A 22,661-nucleotide genomic window follows, 5' to 3' on the forward strand; every position below is an offset into this window, starting at 1 on the left:
ACATATGATGTAAGACATTAAAAATCATTAAAACCACGCCACAGTGTGTTTTAAATGTTTCATTTGTTTGAACTTTGCATGAACTTACCGAATTTTCGCCAGTGTCTGCAGTATCCATGCTATCTTCGGGTCTAGACATTATCGAAACTTAGAATTGTATCTACCAACAAGCCTGAGATAAAACAAACGGCAAAACAGACTTTGCAGATAACTTTAATCACTGTCACATAATAATGAAAACTAATTCATTTCCAATGAAACAAGACATAAATCGAAAACAATTTACATATCCTGGTTCCTGATATATGTCTGTAGCCCTCAGCTGCATTTACCGCGGGATTCACTAGAATTGCCAACTGACAAATACTTTTCTGTCTTACTTATACAGTACATGTGGAAATAGCTTAATATGAAATAACCTTCAGACTAAAGCAAAGCTATCAAAAATATTAAATAATGCTTTTTATCATCAAAAATTTGTGAATTTTTCCCCAGATTTGATTTATGGTAGTCAAGTGTATCTGAATTTAGTTTGTTCTCCTGTTACAGTATTCAATTGTTAAGATCACGTATGTTTTTATCATGGTTTATAGTATCATTGATCAAACAATGTCAGAAATTGTCATTTTGTTTTCTGACGTAAATAATATGTGTTATCTTTACGAGTGATAAAAAGAGGTAAATTTTTTTGTGTTGAATGAGGTTTTATATCGCGAAACTGTTTTTACGAGTTCAAGGCTTTTCTTCTGTTTAGGTTTGTTAGTGTTTGTACTTGAACCGGTTGAATGGCGTAACATTTTTGAATGTGATTTCTTTTCGCGAATGTTACGTTCCGTTATTAGCCATGTGTTTCTAATAATTTCAGTTTAGGGCATTATTTACCCCACACCACACATTTACAAACATATGTTGTGGGAAGTACGATACTGAGTGACATAAATATCGTAGTTGACAGTTTTTTGGACATAAGGTCCCGGGTTCAATTTCCCGCGCGTTATCCCTTCCCAGGAAACGTGACTGGATGATCCTTCTCCAGCGTATCTCATACTGTAGAACGCAGGGGCAGGTCACTGAAGGATCACCTTACTAAAAGGCACCTGAGGCTTGTCATGTTTAACTCTTATCACAGGGTTGTCTGATAGCAATAAACCCATCAACTGGGGTTACCTATAAACTTAAAAATTAACTACATTTCAAATGGGTAAAGCAGTGGAAGATTTGCAAATCACTACACTACTTTAGAACAAGCATTTATTATAATGCCAAAAATACATGACTGTTCTTGTAACTTGTCACAAACAATTTTTCATACAACCAATCAAAGGGTGGAAAACGGAGGTTAAGGGCAAAAAAGAATTAAATACTCCTTTAGTACAGTATAAAATTTATAAAATTAGTTATAACTCTTCTAAAAATTATCCAAAAATTTGGTCTGATACAATTTTTGGAAAGACAGAAACTATTACCTTAAAAACTGGGGTAAAAATAAAAAAAATAAAAACTTCCTTACTATCAAATTTGTTTGAATTTATTTTAAACCATGTTCATATCTTAAACCTTGGTCCAAAGCAAATTTTTTATAAAACCACAGATTAGTTTTTGAAGGTCAAAATAATCCATAACTACTGTGGTAGGCATAGTATGAAAGCTATTCAATGCTGTATGCATTGAGTTAAAACACTTGAAGAAACATTTTTTTGCCGCATAGAATATGAGGGAATATTTAATCCATCATTTTAGAATATTAGAAAACTTATAGTTTGTTATCTGAGATTAATTCAGGGGTGGCTAGGGGTTGGAGTTGCCCTGCCAGAATTGTCCAACCCAGTATTAGCCACCCCATTTTGAAGTAAAAATATCAATAATTTACAAACCATTTTAAAATTTTGTGATTTGTGGTGAAAATAGACAGAAAAAGCTTAAAAACATTACAATTTATTGCTAGTTTTTTTTTATTTTCCCCACACCCCTGGTATGCTTTGCCACTCCAGTTAAAAAGCTGAAATTATACCTCTGGATATTATACGTACATTTAAATTCTTAAAAATTTCCAGAAATTGATAGAAATTTCCAATTCATTTTTAGAAAAAATAGGTAGGCCTACTTCAAAATGTATCTATGCCTGTAAGCTGTGCCGAAAAGGATTTTTTTTTAAATGGTGTTTTAGTGCACATTCATACACATGTTAAATGGCGTATGCAAGGTTCTGTTTAAATTTTCATTTTAGTAGTTTAGGTAAAATTCAGCTTGATGATTGTAATCATGTGTAAAGTTGTACAGCGGAGGCTAGTTTTTCTTTATGTGGTAAAACGAAATTGCAAAATAGATATAAAAATTTGTCAGAGGAATTTAAAGTATTGTCAGAAAAAATTTCATGAAAATTTTTAGTCAGATTTGTGTGGACACACTATAATCCTAATAAAAAAATTCTAATATGTTGTATGGTTTAGATAGTGCAGTAACTCATTAATAAGATCTTAACTTGAATATTGCTCAGTCATTTGGATTACCATTAATACAACGGATTGTGAAAAAATTGAAAATATTCTAAATAAATTATTCAAGCTGCTTATTCATAAACAATTAACCCCTCCTAATTTAACTTCTCTCTCCGATCGGCTAATTTATTTAGATTCACTTTTTGTAAAAAAACTTTAAAGTTTCAAAATTAACTGTTGTATATAGGTATAAAATAACACCAGCTTAAGAGTTCCTCAATTAAACTCCCCACTAACATCAACTTTATTTACTTTGAACAGAAATAACAATTTTATCTTCAGACAAATAACAAATTTCAATAAACAAGATAAACTTGATAATAATTGAGTAATATGTGTATTAATTCATTCAATCAGTTCTAACTTATAGATCACAATATTGTTTCCAAGTAATTTTTATATTATTAATATCATGCCTTATATTCCTACACACCTATTTTAGTTTTGTATTTATCTGTAATTTTTAAACGTACTTTTAATTGGTGATCATGTTTGTCATTGTTGCTGTCAATTGTTTGTTCTGTTCCTTGTAGCTTCTATTCTGTGCTTAATGTTTTCCTATATTCTCTTTGTTATACACATCCTTGTAATCTCATTATATGTGAGTTAATGTGTAAATAAATAAAATAAATTGTGCAAATAATTTGACTTGTAAGTTAGTATGTTTTATCTTTAAGTATTAAAAATTAACATGATTTTGCTTTTTTTTTTTTTTTACAGGGGATTGTTATACAAAGAAGTAGTTTCAACTGTAGTGCAGATAAAAAAATGGTGAGTCAAACAAATCTTCTATGTTTGCCAGTTGTTAGTGTGTGTATGAAGTATCAGAAGAAAACTCGATAGTTAAGTGCAAAATTATTTGTTGTTTGGTTGTATCGGGGCAGTAGCCAGAAGAGTGAAACCTCTGGTACGGTACACAGTTTTGACAATGGTGTGTGCACCCAGGGGCGTACTCAAAAATCTATTATCACCACCAACCAAAGGAAAGAATTTGAAAGCTAACAACAAGAAAAGTGATAATGTTTGCAGGCTTTCATGGCTATTGTCTGAAGTAGCTTGGCTTATCGGTTGTAGCTGCGTCCTTGGCGAATAATTCACAGACGTTTCGGTCCACATTGCAGTTGCCATAGGAAGGTACCTGTAGGTAACCGCTCCCTGATGATGGCAACTGCAATGTCGACCGAAACGTCTGTGAATTATTTGCCAAGGACGCAGCTACAACCCATAAGCCAAGCTACTTCAAACGAGAAAAGTGGTTCTAACACACATACCCCCCTTCCCTCCATCCTGAAATCCTGAAGAAGCCTAAAGTTCACCAGTTTCGACAAGCACGCTAAAATGTTTATGTTGATTTGCTACTGCCTAATCATCCACTACTCCAAACACATCACAGAGGGCGATTTGTCAGGGGAAGAAGTGGACGTATAGCATATTGACACATGCAGCATTGCTGCATGATTTTGGTCATAGTCAAGCCCTTGTCATTCAAACTGTATGCATCTTTCTTTCATCCTACACTCATTGACATTTTCTCTCGGTTATGGAATTTAGGGATACAGTGAAACCTCATTAATAAAAATCCTGTTAATACAAAACTCGCATTAATACAAAGTGAATTCACATTCCCTAGAAATTACATAGGAGATATAAGTACCTAGTCCTTAGTAATTTGTTTAATACAAAGGTTGGTTATTGAGTAATACAAATTTGTTTTTGTTCCAAGGGTAAACAATTACATGTAGTAAAGAGTGGTTACTTCAAAATGTAAAGAAACAATGTGAATTTTCAGCTAAAATAATATTGCTGCCATTAAATTGGTTCATTGTATGTTGGGGGATAGTCTTCAAACTTTTATTCTTCCAAAATGTTGGTTATATGTCTTTGTAGGTTATTTTCTGAACCGTTGCTTTATCTTCTGCATTTAAAACTTTTAAGTGTGAAACAGTACATCATATTTTTTGAGCCACAGGTGTAAGGTGTAGCCATTATTGTATTTTACGATCCGTAAGAAACAGTACATTTGGTTCAGTATAAAATTGTGTGCAAGTTTAAATTTGATTCATAAATTACAGAAAAATGGTGATTAAGTGTTGTAATAGTTTGGTTATTACAAACCTCATTATTGCAAAGTGACAAAATTATGGTCCCTTCAGGTTTGTATTATTGACTATAGTAGCACTTTTCTCTTTAAGCAAAAGATGCATAATTAAGTAAGGTGGCATTTATTTAAATAAAAGTTCTTCTACTATTATAAAAAGCTCTACAGGATGTATTGCATGAATTAAAAATAATGTTATTTATTACATTATTTCAAAATTACATCCCTTAATAGCATTACTGTATGTTAATCTGATGCTTGTACGAAAGGTGTAAAATGATCAAAACCAAACAATCTTAATAATTTTTTTTATCATTGATTATTCTATGAAATAATAAGAAATTAAGATGTTTTAAGCAGTGTGAAGTTTTATTACTTAAACTGGTGATTGGATATTATGTTACTTAAATTCACATAATTTGTGCAATTATGTTTGTAAAATATTTTTTATTTTTAAGGATTCAAAAATTAATCATTTTGACAGCTTTTAATTACTTTAAGTTATTTGTGTAGCTATACAGTTTTGTGGAACACGTTCTCATATCTTAAATATTTCAACAGAACCTTGATTTTATATTACCCCTTATTATTTTTGTGTCCCAACTTGCATCCTGTGTCTATAATGCATTATATTCCTGTGATTTACACCACAAGTAAATAGCTTCTGATTTACACTTTTCTGTTGCCTGCTTGTGTTTTTTTTTCTGGTGCTAAAAAATAACTCTTTCTACATGTGCCCAAAAGGTGACATTGAATTTACAATCAGTTGTATGTATATTGTCACACCTTGAACTAGATATTGGCATCTTTCTATGCACATTTGATTTCTACGAATTGTTGTACTTGGGATCAAATTTTTGTAATGTATAGTATAGGCCTATACAATTATTTACTGCAGCCATGTTTGAGTACAGATATTTATTTATTATTTATTTATTTATTTGGCTTTGTAAAATGCTCACCAGCAGTTTGGAAAATTTTGAGGTGGCTACGACAAAATGAGAGACAGAATACGCACACATAATTTTTATGTAAGTCTTATGCCTTTCTATCAGCTTAAATATTATAAACAAAAAATACAATCCTAAATTTTTTACTTAAAATCTTCAGCAGTACATACGTTCCCAAGCAGTTCATTGTTCTCAAAAATACCTATTTTAAATGAATACATTTAATTTTTAAAAAATTGTACAGTTAAACCTCATCCATCCGGACTAACTGGGAACAAAGACAATCCAGACAATCGAAAATCCCCATAGTCTGGGTAATTAGGGTAATAAGCAAAACAAATCCTTAAATAAGCAGACTTTCTGTTTATTATGATAAAAAAATAGGTTTTCTAACAAAAATGCCTAGTATACAATCCCTATATTTTTTACAAGGCATTAAAAAAATATGAAAATAACTTTTCACATTATTTCTTAAAAAAAATTTGTCCACTTTCTTTTGTTTCAAACATGTGTGGTGTTGGAAAGAAGCACAGTCACGCAAACTCTTTATCACTGATAGTTCAGCTGGAGCAATGTTGGGTTGACGCTCCAAGTAAGCCATGATGTTTGTCAGCTGGTGCGCTTTCTTAAACATAACAAAAAGCATTTTATTACCATAACTCTACCATCCATGCAGGAACTGTGCATTGAATCAAACTTAACAGTGATATAAGAATTATTCTATCCCCTACACGATTAGATAAAACAGTAATCATACAAGCATTACAAGATTTAACATTTTGATAATAAATTACTGAACAATAAGAAACCAATCACAATTCATCTCATCCTAAGAATGTAATTAAATTAGGTCTAAAAATTATTATTTATATATAAAAAATAAATATTAAAACCAAAAAGAAAATAAAATATTTAAAAACATTCTTGCTAGCGTAGTTAAATATTTTTATGAGAAAATTAAATTTAATGCCTACAAATCTGGTCCGGATTATCCAGAGATCCGGAACAATAAGGGCAAAATTGTGAGTACTAGTTAGGGCTCTTTCTCTCAGTTCAAGAGCATTCTCACTCTCACTATACATTCTTCCTCTTGCACACTCAGGCTCACTCTCGAACAAACGGAGATACATATTTCCACTTGGCTGTTGCCACTGCAAACTATGTATTTAAACACTTTGGCCTAGTAGTATAATTTAATATGGTCTGATTAGTTTCAAATGTATTAGAGGACTCTAAACTGTATTTACTCTGTGTGTGTGTTATTTTTTTTTTTAAATTGTTCTTACAAAATTTTACTGCAGTGTAGCAGAAATTAGTATTTCATAACCAAAAGCAAATTCAAACAGTCTGTTTTATATACTACATTAGAATAAAAAAAATGTCCTTTTTATTTTTAAAAATAATGTATTTTTATTACCAGATGTTTAAAGAACAATCTGGATTTCACTATCATCCAAAAATTCCCTCCTCCCAAAAATCAAGGTGTGATATTAATGTGTATTGTCGCTACCTCTCCCTTGAGGTAGCACATTCTGAGACGTCAAGAGAGAAGAGTGTTCTCTCTTGGTGAATTTGTACACTGTTTCAATACATTCCTCCAATTATAGAATTTGTCTGCATATTGTATAGATGTATTTTGCAATGTATCAGCATGTAGAATACTTCCACGGTTGCGTTTGATGTGTCCGCTAGTCGACCTCGGCTTTCCGGAAGCCACCCTCGAGTAGCACCGGTGCCCGCAAGAAGACAATGGTGCCCAAGTTTGAGCTGACAGAGGAGCAGAAGGCTGACATTGAGGAGGCCTTCAACCTCTTTGACACGGAAGGGAAAGGAAAAATTGAAACCAAAGAGCTGAAGGTATGTATTGCCTGTTTGGAAGTATATTTTAAGACCAGCAATGGCCAACTGACGGACGGCGGCTGGATCCGACCTGTGGGCTGGATCCTGCCGAGACATTGTTTTGCATGGCCTGCTTGAAGAACCTTCCAGCAAAGAAATATCAGATGAACTGGCACGTATTAGCCACAAGTGTTTGCGTATCGTCGCTCAAGAAACAACACCTAAGTGACAAAAAAAAAAACCATTTTCAGGAGTTTTTATTATGTGCCATGCTGGAACTAAATGATAGTTGGTGTTAGAAAAAAAAAGACCATAGCAGCTCATTCTGTTGGATTTTTGGCAAAACATGTCATGAGGAGATGCTAAATGCTTACTTTTCCATGGAGAAACAAAAAACTAATTTTCAATAAAAATGTCACTCAGGCAGTGTTGTTTCTTAAGCAACGATATGTAAAATATGGTAACAGCAAACACTGTTATGAAGCTATGATATTCTCCTAGAAATGTTAAAAAAAATCATTTATTAATTTTTTTGATCAATGTACTGTTTCATGCCACTACTTCTTAGATCTGAAACATTTTATTTTTCATTAATACTATTTTTAATACAGTTATTTATATTTTTGCTTTCTTCATCAATTGCTCTATAGTATGTAATGGTTTCTGTACTGAATAATATAGCATTAAAATTGGTTTTAGTAAATTTATTATTAATTCATAATGTCTGGCTCTCAGATTAGTTTCAAAAATGGTATCTGGCCCTCAAAAAGAGTGAAGTTGGCCATCACTGCTTTAGACCATGCATCACTAAAAAAATTAATGCCTGTGTGTAAATTACCTGCTTTAGAAGCCTGGTTATAGGATTGTTCACATTGTATCTTTGTGTAGTGGATATTATTGGGCCATTAGATACTATGAGGAGCGATGAGGGGAAAATGGAGCATTGCCAGAATAAATTGGGGGGTACCCCAAGAAAACCCGACTCAAGTCCGTATCCAACTTGCAAAAAATCCAGTTTTGATTCTTGCTGGGAATTGAACCCGAATCTCTCTGGGGGGATGCAAGTAATCTGACCACTTTTAAGATATCATTAAGCATCTGTGACTCACCAACTAATGAAGTAACAAGATTTATGTTTATTAATGCATATAAAATGGAAATTTTAGGTACTTGTGTCCGAAATACCTGTACAGCTTATCGTAACATTAGAGGTAGGATTTGTCTCGACTACAACCAATTATTATTGAAGAACATATCACCAAAAGTTTGCTCGCGTTCATAATAAGATGCAGTTCTTAGAAAGTGCCATCCACAACTGTTGTATTATCAGCTAAATTACAGAATGTTTCTTGTAAGTGATAACGCATCTCATATTTTTGTATGTTCCAATGTACGTAAATATTTGTTTTAATGTTTATTGCAAATAAAAGCTTTGCAAAATTTTTCGTGTTAAAAGTAATGCCATTATTAATTACATTCAGACAGGACCTATTCTGTACATTTAGGGCTACCAAGTATAACAGATTTTCAGTAATTGGTGCTGATTCAGACATCTTGTTACAGATATTACTGAATTGGTTTTATGTATTATTACAGAGACATAAACACATAATGCCATGTTGGCTGCATATGTATGGAAAAATAATTTTGATAAAACACAATTTGGTTTGATTTAATTCATATTATTGGGTGTGCTACAAAAATAAATTTACCCCCAAGGAGTGTCATGAATCAAATTATACAAAGGTTGAAGTATCAAAAATATATATCCCGATACTTTTTTTTCTTATTAAATTTCTCATAACTATTAATGGATGGTTTAGCTCATTACTGTCTTTATTGCTTGCATAAAACTAATTACTGATGGGCATGCCTGAAAGTTAGTATCATTGGTATATCTGTAAAAAAAACTGTACATAAGCTGTTCTTACCTTTTAACGAAAGTTTCTTCCTAATTCATATATTTTTTGGTCTTTGCTAAAATGTATAAATTCTGAAATTTTTCACTGTGAATGTTAGAATTTGTTTATTATATAAATTTTGAAAGATTAATGGCAGGTTAAGGGTATAATCTTTTTTATTTGGATGACAAAAGACCCTTCTATAGCTTTATTTAGCTTCATTATATTATAATTCTAGCCACTGTACCAGTTAGTGATTAGATATTTTGAATCACATGTACTTAAAGAATTTTAAAGTACTTATTTTCGTAGAATAATACATACTTAAAAAAATATATGTATAATAATTTTCCCTTTTTTTTTTTTCAACAGTAATTTTACCAGTTCACAGTTAACATATTTCCCAAAGAAAAGCCTAGAATAAAAAATTCTTAGTTCTATGTAATTTTAGTTTCATCTTATTAAAATTTTTTTTTGTTTTTGTCTGTCTCAGAGCATTTTGGTGCTACACTGTGTATTAGCCTGAATTTTGGTAGTTTTATGGTTTTGCCAATTCCACTAAATGTGATCATGCCTCTACTCATAATGGAATTATGTACAGAATTATGTAATATGCTTTTTAATGCTCTATTGTGTAATATTTTGTAGGTAGCGATGCGTGCTCTTGGCTTTGAGCCAAAGAAGGAAGAGATCAAGGCCATAATTGCAGAAGTTGACAAAAATAACAGTGGTACGTTATTTATTCTTCGTGTTCAGTGTTTGTAGGATAAAAAAAAAGATAATTTCCATTAAATAAGCTTTAAAAGATGATGTAATATGTTTTTGAAACTTTGCAATGATATCTTTTGAGGAACATAACTTCTTTTTTCTGCAGGTATGCTGTCTAAGGAGGACTTCCTCTCACTTATGTCAGACAAGATGGCTGACAAGGACTCGAAGGAAGAGATCCTGAAGGCGTTCCGCTTGTTCGACGACGACGAGACGGGCAAGATTTCATTCAAGAACCTGAAGAGGGTAGCCAAGGAGCTGGGGGAAAACCTCACGGACGAAGAGTTGCAGGTTTGTGCAGTCTCTCACGTCCATTCACGCTCATCTCAACTCATCTGAATTGATGACTATTAAAATTTAACAGGATAGCAACATTTTTATATTCAAACAATGTTACAGTTTTACCTTGCTCGACACATAGCTACAGGACAGTATTACAAGATGTCTAATATTTACAAAAATCACTAAAGGCATGTAAAAGTTGACTATGCTTAATAACATACCATAGGTTACCGCCGTGTACCTTGTGCGTCGCACAGAAAAAGTATAGTTAAGTCCTAGATAACGTTATCTTACAGCTTCCCGTTTAAATGTTAGCAGATGTATTGCAATTTTAGAAAAAAAATGTAATTTCCATCAGTATTAATTCTGCTAATCCGAGAACAATGTATGCACAAAGTTTAGCGGTTCTTTATTGTGTTGCAGTTGAAAATTTTTACCTAATAATAAATTTGGGCACTTAAATTGTGACTATGCACCTGAGAGGCTTGCGAATCTGTACTCTTTAATGAGATACCTGATATATGAAATGACCAGGTGAGGATTACTTAACAGTTATTTGCAGCAGTATCTGTAACTTCCATTTTCACAGATCATATACCTGTGCAAAAAGTATATTTCAAGCAAATGCCTGATTAAAATTGCTGTAAGTAATTACCTCTTAAAACTGCTGTGTTAAGAATGCGCTCATGGCTGCAACAATTAAATTCTTATAAGTTTTTTAGGGTCTCTACAAGATAATGTGAAATGACTATTTGTTGACGGATCTGAAATTCTACAACAAATGAAAGTAATTTTAAAATCTAAGGAAGACTGTTTATCAAACAAAATTTCCTATAATATATATTAATATTCGTGTTATCTTATATTTTTCGTTTTAATTTATTTGTGTTGTGTATACTTCAGTTCATTTGCATTAACAATGTTAAGTTACACTTTATAAGTATATTTTTTTTGCTACCATAGCGGACAAATATTTTTGGTATGCATTGAAATAACTTAAAAGCATATTGTTTGTTTATTCAAAAAAATATATACAATCATTGTGTCACAAAACATATGATAGATTTATTCTAAAATATTTAGAAGTTTACTTTTCAAATACAATGTTTTTAAAGATTGCAATGTTCCAAATTGGGTCTGATGGACCCTGATTACTAATTTGCCCATGTGATCATCTGATGTGATGGGTGGTATGGGAAATTATCCAAATATCCTTGGTTTAACTTTTTGTACCAATCTGTGTCCTAAGGTAGCATCGAAGAACAACACTCAAGATTTTTGCTTTTTACAGTTCCCGTATCAAAGAGCTACCACAAAAAAATTGACTGTGTGGTAGGAACTGAAGAAGACAGAGAAAAAATATTGACCAGTGCTGTCCGTTTGCTACCGGCGCTTTCAAAGCCCTAAACACTAATTCATTTTTGCACTGTGCTAAGAATTCATTTATTCATTCATTTATTTTTGCCTCAGGATAAATAAATGTTATTGAACTTTCACAAGTTAAATGAATGTTTTAACTTAGCTGCATACTCACTTAAATGCATGAAAACAATAAACAAGAACAACCAAAAAACCTTTATTTTGGTGCTCTTTATTTACTGCGCTCTGATAATGAAATTAGAAATAATTATATTCAGACATCGGACATTACAAGTGTATTCAGGGCTGTTTTCCGTGCTACAATGTGGCGTGATTCACATTGAAATAAAAACACAGACCACCCACATGTTCGGACTGTCGTAGACGGGCCTTAATACGGATATTATAAATGCATGGTTATTTGCACGTGCCTGGCGAACAAAGTAGTCTCATATTGGGAAGATTGTGTGGTTGACCAGTTCGTTATTTAGATGCCGCAACAGTCTTATGCTTTGTAGTAAAGATTTATTCTAGTGAGTTTTGTAATAAGGGAGTGAAATGTGTCTATATATGTAGAAAAATATATGAAAAGTGCTCTCAAAATTTAAAATCCACACAAACATAATGAAATGATTGCTATAGGAAAATCATAGAAAACAATTTTGGAATAGTTCACATAAGTTTAAAGTTATCAAGATAATTAAAATAAATTAGTATCAAATTCCTAGGGAAATGATGACTATTCAACTGAAGGACAATGTGTTCAGTCTGTACCTCGAGCTCTACCCATATCCCTTTGCGATAAGCTTAAAACAGAGTTGAAAACAACTGAATATTATCGAGTCTAAAGCAGAACCTATAGAATGTGTTGCTCCAAGGAGTGCCCAAAGGAAATGCTGCATGCATATGCGTGGAGTACACAGAACTAAATAGGTATGTACGCAGACCTCATTTCCTAATCGGTAGTGTGGAATAAACCCTAGCCCAGTAGAATGGTGATAAATATTTCTCAAAGATCTATGGAAAATCAGGCTTCTATCAAATCAAGTTGGGTAAACGAAGTCGTTTGCTAACTACCTTTATAACTCCATTTGGAAGGTTCTTTTTTAAGCGTTTACCATTTGATGTTTTTATGTGCTCCAGAATATTTTTGCAGCAAAATTGCTCTGATTCTGGAGGATGTTTCACATTTCACTTCAATAACATAGCCGTCTCCTCTATCGGTTCCCCCACCACTTACCTAACTATTCCCCTCCTCTCCCGGTTCCCCACCACATACCTAGCTGTTTCCCCTCATGCGATTAGAATTTTCGTAATGCACGAAAATTTATTCCCTCTCAGCAAAGAAGTTTAACATCAGAAATACTCTGCAACATAAGTTTTAGTTCTCACCTGGGATGCAGAGAAGTTTAAAAAATACATTTGATTCTTGAAACTGACCATAACCCATTTCTTTAATTCCTGCAAACTAAACCCTTGGCTGAGCTGACACCCTGATCGCAAAGGTTTCACACAAGGCTGATGAGGTACTCCTATGCTGTACAGTATGTATGTGCTTAGGAAACAGTTACAGGTAGTAGATTGTTTTATCATAGAGCCCTCTTCAGGATGCTGGGAAGGAGAGACTAGAGCTCGAAAAAGAAGAAGAGATACATGTGAATCAAGTTTTTTTCCAACTACCCAGTAACTGATAAGTTTATGTCAACTGTCAAGCAAGAGCAAGCAAAGGATCCAGTCTGCCAGAAGTTACCGGAATATAGCTTAGTGGGGTGGCCATCTAGGAACGAGACCCCAGAGTATGTTTTACCCTATTTTCAGTACTGACATAAAATAACTTATGATAATTCCTCCCTCCTCAGAGAAACAAGGCTTATAATTCCAGGCCCTCTTTCGTATAATGAAATTCAGAGACCGTGCTAAAATGTTGGAGGTGGCTGGGGTTGGTCTCTCAGCTAGAAAACCTAATTCGTAACTGTCCAGAATGCTCTCAGGAAAGGCAGAATCCTAGAAGCCACTCAGCTCTGGCAGGTTGTAGCCTTAGATTTCTTTAAGTACAAGGATTGGTACATATTAGTCACAGATAAATATTCCAGGATTTTTGAGGTTTCCGTGAATCGCATAACTTGACGCCGTAGTGATTAGTAAGATGAAGGAAATTTTTTCTCGTTTGGGATACATGAAGTATTGCGTGCTGACAGTTGTTCCCAGGATTTGTCTAGAGATTTTAGAGGATTTGCCACAGACTATAATTTTCAGGTGATCACGTCTTCTCCTTACTATCCACTTTCGGGTGTGTGGAGGCTGCAGTTAAAATAGTATGTAAAGCAAGCAGCTTTTTCCTTACAACAACAGCCACAAGGTCCGTAATTTACAAAACTTACACAGAGGTGACACAGTATGGGTTACAGATTTGAGGACTTCTGGGCAGGTAGAGCAGATTGGACAGCAGTCTAGTTCCTATGTTATCACCACTCGGATAGGTAATGAATAGCACCTCATTACTGCACCATATGCTAAGATAATCCTAGTTTTGTAGAAGGTCATGGGAGGCAGATGGTATCATTGGAAACCAAGGTCCTGCTCCTAAAAGAGTTGAGTGGTCAGGGGCCAAAAAGAGAATCTGCTGGATTGGCAGAATTAATAGAATGTTAGAAATAAGACACCTCAGCAAAGAGCAGAGAAATTCAGTGGGGAGTGATGTTAAAATTGTGATAAGCTCAAGCCAAGGGTTCAAGGGTTTCACAGAGCCAGAGAGATCAGCCAGCAAACATGGAAATACTGGTAGGCATTGGCGTAGCTGTGTTTATAAAGTTGGGGGGGACAAATAATGATTTTAATGTCATGTAAATCCATACCCATCTTACTAAAACGGGGGGTCCGGGGGTCCTCCATCGGAAAATTTTGATTTTTAAAGTGCAAAATAGCGCTTTTTAAGCAGTTTTTGTATCTAACCATTGGATACATCGATGTTAAAATTATTATTGTTTCCTTAAGATAAAATTTGAGAGTGAAGAAATCACAAATAAAGTTGGGCAGAATAATATTATAAAATAAAAATATCACGGTCTAGAAAGTTGGGAGGGACAGTCCCCTCCACCCAAAAAGTTCAGGGGGACACGTCCCCCCTGTCCCCCCCGGTTCCTACGCCCTTGCTGGTTGGCAAAAGAGAGCTACTCATAAACCTCCTTGGCTTAAAGACTCTGCAAGATTGTTTTTATCTGTTTTTATGACTGTGAATCATTAACTATCGTGCTCAAAATACTGTTTGTTAACAGTCTTAACTAATTGTTCAAGTGATTTTTGTAACTAGCTTAGGAACTGTGCATTGTATACTAACTCTTGAGAAGTATTTTGTCAAGGGATTATATGCCGATACAGTGTTTGTAAACTATTTGGCTGTTTAGTAGTAAGAGCCTGTATTCATAAAGAAGAAGAGCGATAGATGTTCTATAAGGAGTTTTCAACACTGGGAGGAGTTGACGATGGTGGACTGTTCTTGGAAGTGTGTGATTTTTTAAAGTGTCCGGATGGGCTCAGTGAAGGGAATCACATAACAGAACAGTCACTCTAGAATAGTTGTTCGATATTCAAATGATGTAGTATAAAAGTTTTTCCACTCATTTTAATAACAGTCCATTTGGGCTAGTATGAGCATTTGTTATTAACTTTTTAAAATTATTTCTTTAAACATACACAAAAATTAGTTTTTTCAAATACAATTTTCTATTCATAACACATTAAGACAATTAATTTCGTATTGGTACATATTTTTAACTGTAAAAATACATTTAACTGGAATTTAAAACCACTGCACATCAGATCTGATGTACTAAATAAAAGCATTTTGTAGTGATGATAAATATACTGTAGCAAACTGTATTCTGCTATATATATTTTTTTTTGCAGGAAATGATAGATGAAGCTGATAAAGATGGTGATGGTGAGATAAACCAAGATGAGTTTCTCAGGATCATGAAGAAAACCAGCTTGTATTGAAATAATTTACCACCTTTTTTTAATAACTATTTGTGCTGGATGATGGATTAGTACCCTCTTCATAAAACTTTTTTCACGTGTGTGTTTGTGTGTGTACAATCAACTTGAATGTTTTTTAATGTTCTGTATTGAATATTTTTTCTGATCTTAAAGATCTGGGTATGGAATATTTAATTTCCATATCCTATGAATATTGCCAAATATTTTTGTGTCTACCTCCATGGCTGCAGAGTGACTGTTTATAAAATATGTTTGAGTGTTTTTCATGTAGCTTGTAAAGATTTTATTTTTTAAACATTTTCTGAATTACTGCTGAAAGTACAATTTTGTGTACCTACTGTAATGTGAATTATTTGTAATATTGTGATCTGTACTGTGATTGTGTATAATCTTGCAAATTTATTTATGATATTAATATTAAATCATCAATAAACAAGTAAAAAAAAAATGTAGTTTAAATTAATTAATTTTTTAGATTAATAATAGCATTTGTTACATAAGAGACGAAGATTCTAGCATGCCTGTCAGTACAGGCTTGCAATGGAAGTTAAAATTACTTGAAGTTTTATGATGTCTTCTAATATCGCTTTGTTGATGTACCGTAGTTGGCTTAGCTCAAAATATTTTAGGAGGCCACGTCCATAGACTTAAATCAGGCCCAAGCTAGCTTATGTGAATACTCTTGTTCATCTTAGGTTATAACTGTCAGAATGAATATTTTTAAGATTCACTAATATACAAAATGTCTGACAGAAAACTGAACATCTTTAGTTATACCTACTAATATACCCGCCCTTGTTACTTCCAAAATAATGTACAAAAAATATACAATAAACTAAAGGATGGAGGATTTTGATGCAAATTATAAACATTTTCATATGTAACTACAAAATGGATTACAATCTTTTCTTGCATGAGAGGAAAAAAAGATTCAAACTAGTATGCTAAATGCCTTCTTTCAAGATACTTTGCAGCTTGTAAACACTTATTTGAAGCTCTTCAACATAGCTTAAAATTGGTATTTCATAATAACTGTCCACTGTTCAATATCTAGCCAAATTACCCAAGCGCTTGCATGGAACTTTATTCCATCTTTCCAACAAAACAAAAAGATGAAGTCTCATAGGTGCACACAGCATGACAATAAAGACTGCATTCCTGTTCACCGCCTTGTGCATAGAGGCCTCTTTGCACTTGATGTGTGTGCCAGTGTCATCCTTAGCACTTCCTTGGTTTATTCAAATAATAACTGTACGTAAGTAGGTCCTTTGATGCGAAACAGGAAGACCAGAAGAATTCTCTTGCTGGAATGGTGGTCTGGCATGCTTCAGAACAAGCATGGTAGCAAGCTTGTGTGTCGTTGCTGTTCGTATACTAGTTTTGTGGTCTTTATTTTCATTTTTTGGTTTTTAATTTATGTGTAGAAAGCCAAGCACTAGAATTCTAGACAGGGGAATCCTTTGAGGGAAACGAAACAACTCAGCCATCTTGCACGTCCAAAAACTTGTTAATTTGTTTTAATATGAACATGGTGGAGGAGTATTTTTAAGAATTGATGATGGCACAAATGTTTTTCTGTAGGAAGGTAATTTGAAAGTTAACAAACCCATTACATGTACCAAATAAATTTTCCAAAATAAATTACGAGTAATTTGTGTAATGTGACTCTAGGAAAAATTGTTTTGGAAAAATTTTGTCTCTTCTAGTAAATGATAAAAAGGTATAGTAAGGTAAGCATTGTGAAATGGATCCCATAGCTAGTATTTTAAATGATGTATGTCTTGATATTAGCCCACCATGAGAATATGATATATTGTTTTCGATGCCTGACCTTGATCTGTTCTTGAATTGATTGAAAAAATACTTGTATAGTCTGTTATTTTTCAAACTCATTTTTCTCAAAGGCTGTAAGAGATATAAAAATTAACTCAACTGCATACATTAGGGAATACCTCAGAGTATAATATATAATATTTTTAGATTTCTGCAGGAGTGAATTGGGGGATATATATATATATATATATATATATATATATATATATATATATATATATATATATAATATTACAACTTAACCAGCCATAGATTTGACAGTTATTGATAGTTATGTATACTTTTACAAAAAAAAAATATGTTACCAAAATAAAAAAAAGGTGCTTTTTCAGTAACAGTACGGCTTTTTAGTTCAAAGAAGATAAAATTATGGTCCCATTAGCAGAAAGCATGAGAATTGGCATGCATGTAGCTTTAATATATGTGCTTAAATGTAAAAGTAGAAACATCGAAAACTGATTGAACCTCCTCCCCCCCCCCCCCCCCCATTTTACCCCTCCTTAGTGTCCCCAATCATGGTGTATTTTATATTTAATGAAAACTGTTTAAGCTATGATGAAGAAACAAAGACCAATTATTTCTGCCTTTACATTACCTACAGGACAGTCTTTGGTTGTATTTTGATAGGACTTAAAAGTTTTCAAAATATGATCAAATTTTTTCAAACATTTTGCAAAATGTATCCTATTTAATTAACAAGACGTAACTAATCGCAACTGTGAGAAAATAGCCACGCATGCAAAGGGTATAGTCAAGTGCGGATCCAGGATTTTTTTCTAGGGGGAGGGCACAAGTGTAACGAACGTAATTTTAGCGGGACCATATTAAACTCCTGAGGCTCCCGTATTCCCTAACCCCCCCCCCCCCCACCTTTCCTAAAATCGCCTATGAGTATAGTAATCTTTCGCTCAGCTACGGCGGCTTGGGCAAGGGGAGCGGGGTGCGACGCGCGAAACAGTTCCTCGCCTTCGCCCGCTTGGCACCTCGCCACCTCTGCTAACCTCTACTAGTCGTCCTGCTGCGTCCGCGCTTCACTCATGTCTCTCGCGCCGTCGCCTCTGCTGCACATTTTAGGGGAGAGTAGGGTAATGGGAGTCACCCTCACGTCCACGAAACAGTACGTGTGAGCGACGCGTAAACGGCGTCCCTACCTCCGCTCTGGCCTCCCAGCGCTGCCTGGAACGGCCTGGAACGGCTCGCGCCAGTCAGCGCCCGCGCCATTGAGTTACGCCGGTGTTTTGTTTTTGTGCTCTGCTGATATAATTTTACGTCAATGCAAAGGTAAGTGTCGAATATCTTGCAGTATGCGATTAAGACTTTTACACGAACATAGTTAGACGTTCGAAATTGTGATGTGCAGTTCAGATTATGGTCAGTATTTTAAAGATTTATTTTATTCTTTTTCTCATTAGTGTCATTGTGGGAAATAAGAGTCAGGTGACTCCCATTACCCGCAAGTGATCACTATTACCCGCAACTGTGCATGTTGAATTACATTTTTATTTCTTTCTAAGTAGATGCCGAAAGTACGAGTCAGGACAACATGAAAAGACTTCCTGGTCTTCTGATAGCCTGTAAAAAGCTATGAAGCTTGTTGAAGGAGGTTCTTCTATAAGAAATGCTGCTAAGGTAATGGGGATCCCATTTCCAAGCCTTCAAAAGAGGATTAAAAAAGGTTCTACCTTAGGACCACATCTAGGACGATTCACTGTCTTTAGTGCTGAGACAGAAGCCGAGCTAGCAAACTTGGTGAAAAAAAGAAAAGAGATGGAAAGGTAAAGGTCAGGGGAAAAAAAGACTACAATACAGAAGAAGGGTTCTGAAAAGGCAAAGCGCCATGTACTACAAGAAACGAACGAAACTTCTGTATCAGATGTTGGCACTGACGACTTATGCCAGGACGATGAGGATGACGACGCAGAAGATGCCTGGAAACAGATGCCTGGTATGCAACGATTTTGGAAAAAAAAACGAGATGTGGTTCAGATGCTTCTCATGTGGGTTATAGGCTCATGCGAAATGCACTGGGTGGAACTCAGCTGAAGGTTATGTCTGCGATATGTGCTAGATTTTCTTTGACTCGAATTGCCCCCAGGGTGACCACCATTACCCCCATGTTGGTGTAATGGGAGTCAAATCTGTTTTTTTTATTCATAAGTGCGGTAGTGTTAAATAAATAGGCAAGTAAAACCCGGGGTCATTACTTTATTAAGACTATTTTTTTCAAGCGCAAAGTGCTGATCCCACTGAGACTATTGTCATTCAGTTCTATTTGAACAATGCGATGCCTTGGAACATTATGCACACAGAACTGGCGGTCAAAGAGAAAGTGCGTTCTTTCAAAGTTCTATTCTCTTGTCAATTGCGGAAAGTCAACGTGGTGGAAGATAATGAAAATTTGATTGAATTAGTAAGAGAGAGGCTTAAAATAACTATATTGCTATACTATATATTACTATACTATATACTGTTATGAACGTGAGCAGGTCCGCGGCGCGCGCAGGTTCGGAGCTGGCTGGCGGCCCCGCACGGCCACTGACGTCACGTTGCCGCCGCAACGTGAGACGTGCCGCGCGCGCCTGGTGGATTACAAGGGTCGCCGCTTCCCCTCCCTCCTGACCTACGCTCCCCGCGCGACGCTTTGTCTCGGCGCCGTTAACCTGACACCTGGCAGCATGCTGCCGACGCCTTTCTCGATAACTCTGACGTCGGGTTGGCGCGGAATGACGCGACTGGCCCCAGCCGCGCTCGCGAATTCTAGAAGTGGTGCCTGGGCCTATATAAGCCCAGGACGCCGGCCTCATAGTTCAGTTGAGTTCAGTTACGGTGCGATAGTTAGGGCGATAGTGCCGCGGGTGCGGCGGAGTTCCGGGGCGAGAGAATCTGCGCGATGATGACGCGGGTGCGGCGGAGTTCCTCGGCGAGGGACTGCAGTTCCGGGGCTATAGTTTGGTGGCGAGAGTGCCACCAATGTGTTGAGAGTTCCGAGCGAAAGCATCGAGCTGATCCTTGGTGACGGGAAGTGCGACGGCGGCGGCGGAGTGCGGCGACTGAGGTCCGCAAGGGGTGCTACGGCCAGAGGTGCGAGCGAGGTGTGCGGTGTGTAATAACCGAGTGACTGGGGAATAAACAGTTTTATGTGTAATTGATAATTAGGCAGTTTTAGACATTTATTTGTTAGTGATGTAAATATTGGCAATCAATAAAATCTTTAATAAAATCTTTAATTGGGCTATCTATTTACGAACCCAGTAATTTTTCCTGCAACAATTATTATTTCATTTTAATAATTTGTAACAATACTATCGAGTGACGAATTATTTTATACTATTTAAATAAAATAGGCGTGTGATGCGTGTAGTGAAGAAAATGTCAAATGGTCGCTGTGTGTAATACAAGTATAGAACGGGGAATGGAACGGAAATCTCTCTATGGAATAGGTGCCTGAAAGCTAGGCATCAATGTAATGTATTTATTAATTTGTTTTATTTGCAGTTAATGTACTCCACGAGAGCTCACCATGGCAAGTTCCACATGTTTTGAGTCTTAACTCTGCCGATACAAACTTTCACAGCTCGTCAGCTATTATTTACTGTGCTGAGCATGGAATAAAAACGTTTGAACATGTATTTTGAGTAGTTGATACAATTAACTCGCCTAGTACTCAGGGGCGTAGCCAGGGAGGGGGGGGTGTTTATGGGTTCAACCCCCCCCCCCCTTTAGCACCAAATCTTTAATTAATTTCTTATTCGTCACTCAAACAAATTTCATATTATAATTAATAAAATTTTTACCATTACAATATTTAAATTTAAGAACCGAAAACTGCTAAAATAGCACTATTTTACACCTTAAAATCAAGCTTTAATACGGGGGGGGGGGGGGCATGCTTCTTAACACCCCCCATACACAAATCCTGGCTACGCCACTGCTAGTACTTAGTGTCAGTTTTGTGGAAATATTTATATCATGTGTGGACGCATGCTATAGTGAGAATGTTTTTTTTTTTCAAGCATTAATAATAACTTTTGTGTTATGTAAAATTTGTGACTAGTCATTTCACAAAATGTGGAGCAAGAATAAAATTATATAAACTGGAATTTAAATTGCAAATTCCCATTTGTTATTGCAGATATATTTTCCTTAGTACCTAGTTAAAACCTATATTCTTTTTATTACTGGAAAAAAAAAAGTGTCTCTTTGGTTTAAGTAAAACTTTTTCTTGTAAAAGCACATACAACTGTTACGAGGCTGCTAGAGATGTGACAGGCGGCCAGTATTTAGAGGCTGCTGGAGTCAGGGCAGACCGGTCGGCCCGACACGCCGCGGCCAGTCTGGGCCCAAGGGAAGCCCAGATGGCGGCCGAGGTCAAGGTCAATCGAAATGACCGCCGAGTCCAGGTCATGGCGAAAGGTCACGGTCAGGGTAATCCAACATGGCCGCCGTGACATCACAATCCAAAATGTTGGACCTCGGCTCCAGTTTGACAACACCCAGCATGCAGTCGCACGACCTGCTATTAGATACTGCTAACGAGAAATAATGCTGAATGTCGCAGCCACCAATTGATTTCGTTAACAGCTGTTGTAGCAAGCGGCCTGGGGGCAACATGGGTCTGCAAGTACATGTACAAGTACAAGGATCATGTAGATTTTGGACAGGTGGAAATAAATTGTCGTTTCTATTTATCACACTCCTAGTAGTGCCCTCAAAGCAGGGCCGGTGCAAGGTAAATTGGCGCCCTAGGCGAAAAACCTTAATGCCTCCCCCCCCCCTCCCCCCCCCCCCCCCGCCGGACACCCAGAAAAAATTGTCCTTGCCTCAAAATACATCACGTAAGCCTAATATTTTGTCAACAATCAAATGTAAGCAGGCTTGTTTTTCTTTCTTTCTTTTCTTCTTATTACAAATCATAAACAGGTCACCGTGGACTTTAAATAATTACTTATATCAATATAAACATTCCAAACTGTTACAAAAATCCATTTTCATCTAGTTTCAATAATCGTTAAACATATTATATGAGCTGTTATGTGTCATGCTGCGCCGCCCCCAGCTTCTTGGCGCCCTAGGCGGTTGCCTAGTTCGCCTGTATGGACGCGCCGGCCCTGCCTCAAAGTAAAGAAAAATATGGATG

General features: G+C 35.6%; 2 protein-coding genes across 4 annotated transcripts in view; one reads left to right on the plus strand and one right to left on the minus strand.

Moving 5' to 3' along the window:
- LOC134531814 (chromatin-remodeling complex ATPase chain Iswi) overlaps positions 1-568 on the minus strand; it is a 41,570-nt gene extending 41,002 nt beyond the window's left edge. Inside the window, exon 1 of one of the 2 annotated variants that reach the window (XM_063367764.1) lies at positions 89-568. In XM_063367764.1, the coding sequence (XP_063223834.1) occupies positions 89-139 (51 nt within the window). In that variant the 5' untranslated portion in view covers positions 140-568. The remainder of the gene's footprint in view (positions 1-88) is intronic. The other variant, XM_063367763.1, reaches the window with a different exon arrangement.
- Positions 549-16,139, plus strand: LOC134531815 (uncharacterized). 2 transcript variants are annotated; one of them, XM_063367767.1, is made up of 6 exons: positions 549-678; positions 3,219-3,269; positions 7,239-7,403; positions 9,935-10,016; positions 10,161-10,345; positions 15,602-16,139. In XM_063367767.1, the coding sequence occupies exons 2-6, from the start codon at positions 3,267-3,269 to the stop codon at positions 15,689-15,691; spliced, it is 525 nt and encodes a 174-aa protein (XP_063223837.1). In that variant the 5' UTR covers positions 549-678; positions 3,219-3,266; the 3' UTR covers positions 15,692-16,139. The 2 variants fall into 2 exon arrangements, with proteins under 2 accessions (XP_063223837.1, XP_063223835.1); XM_063367765.1 differs by lacking the exon at positions 549-678 and adding an exon at positions 892-918.
- Positions 16,140-22,661: the final 6,522 nt, after the last annotated feature.

The sequence above is a fragment of the Bacillus rossius genome, chromosome 5 (genome assembly GCF_032445375.1).
Source record: "Bacillus rossius redtenbacheri isolate Brsri chromosome 5, Brsri_v3, whole genome shotgun sequence".
NCBI classification, from domain to species: Eukaryota; Metazoa; Arthropoda; class Insecta; order Phasmatodea; family Bacillidae; genus Bacillus; species Bacillus rossius.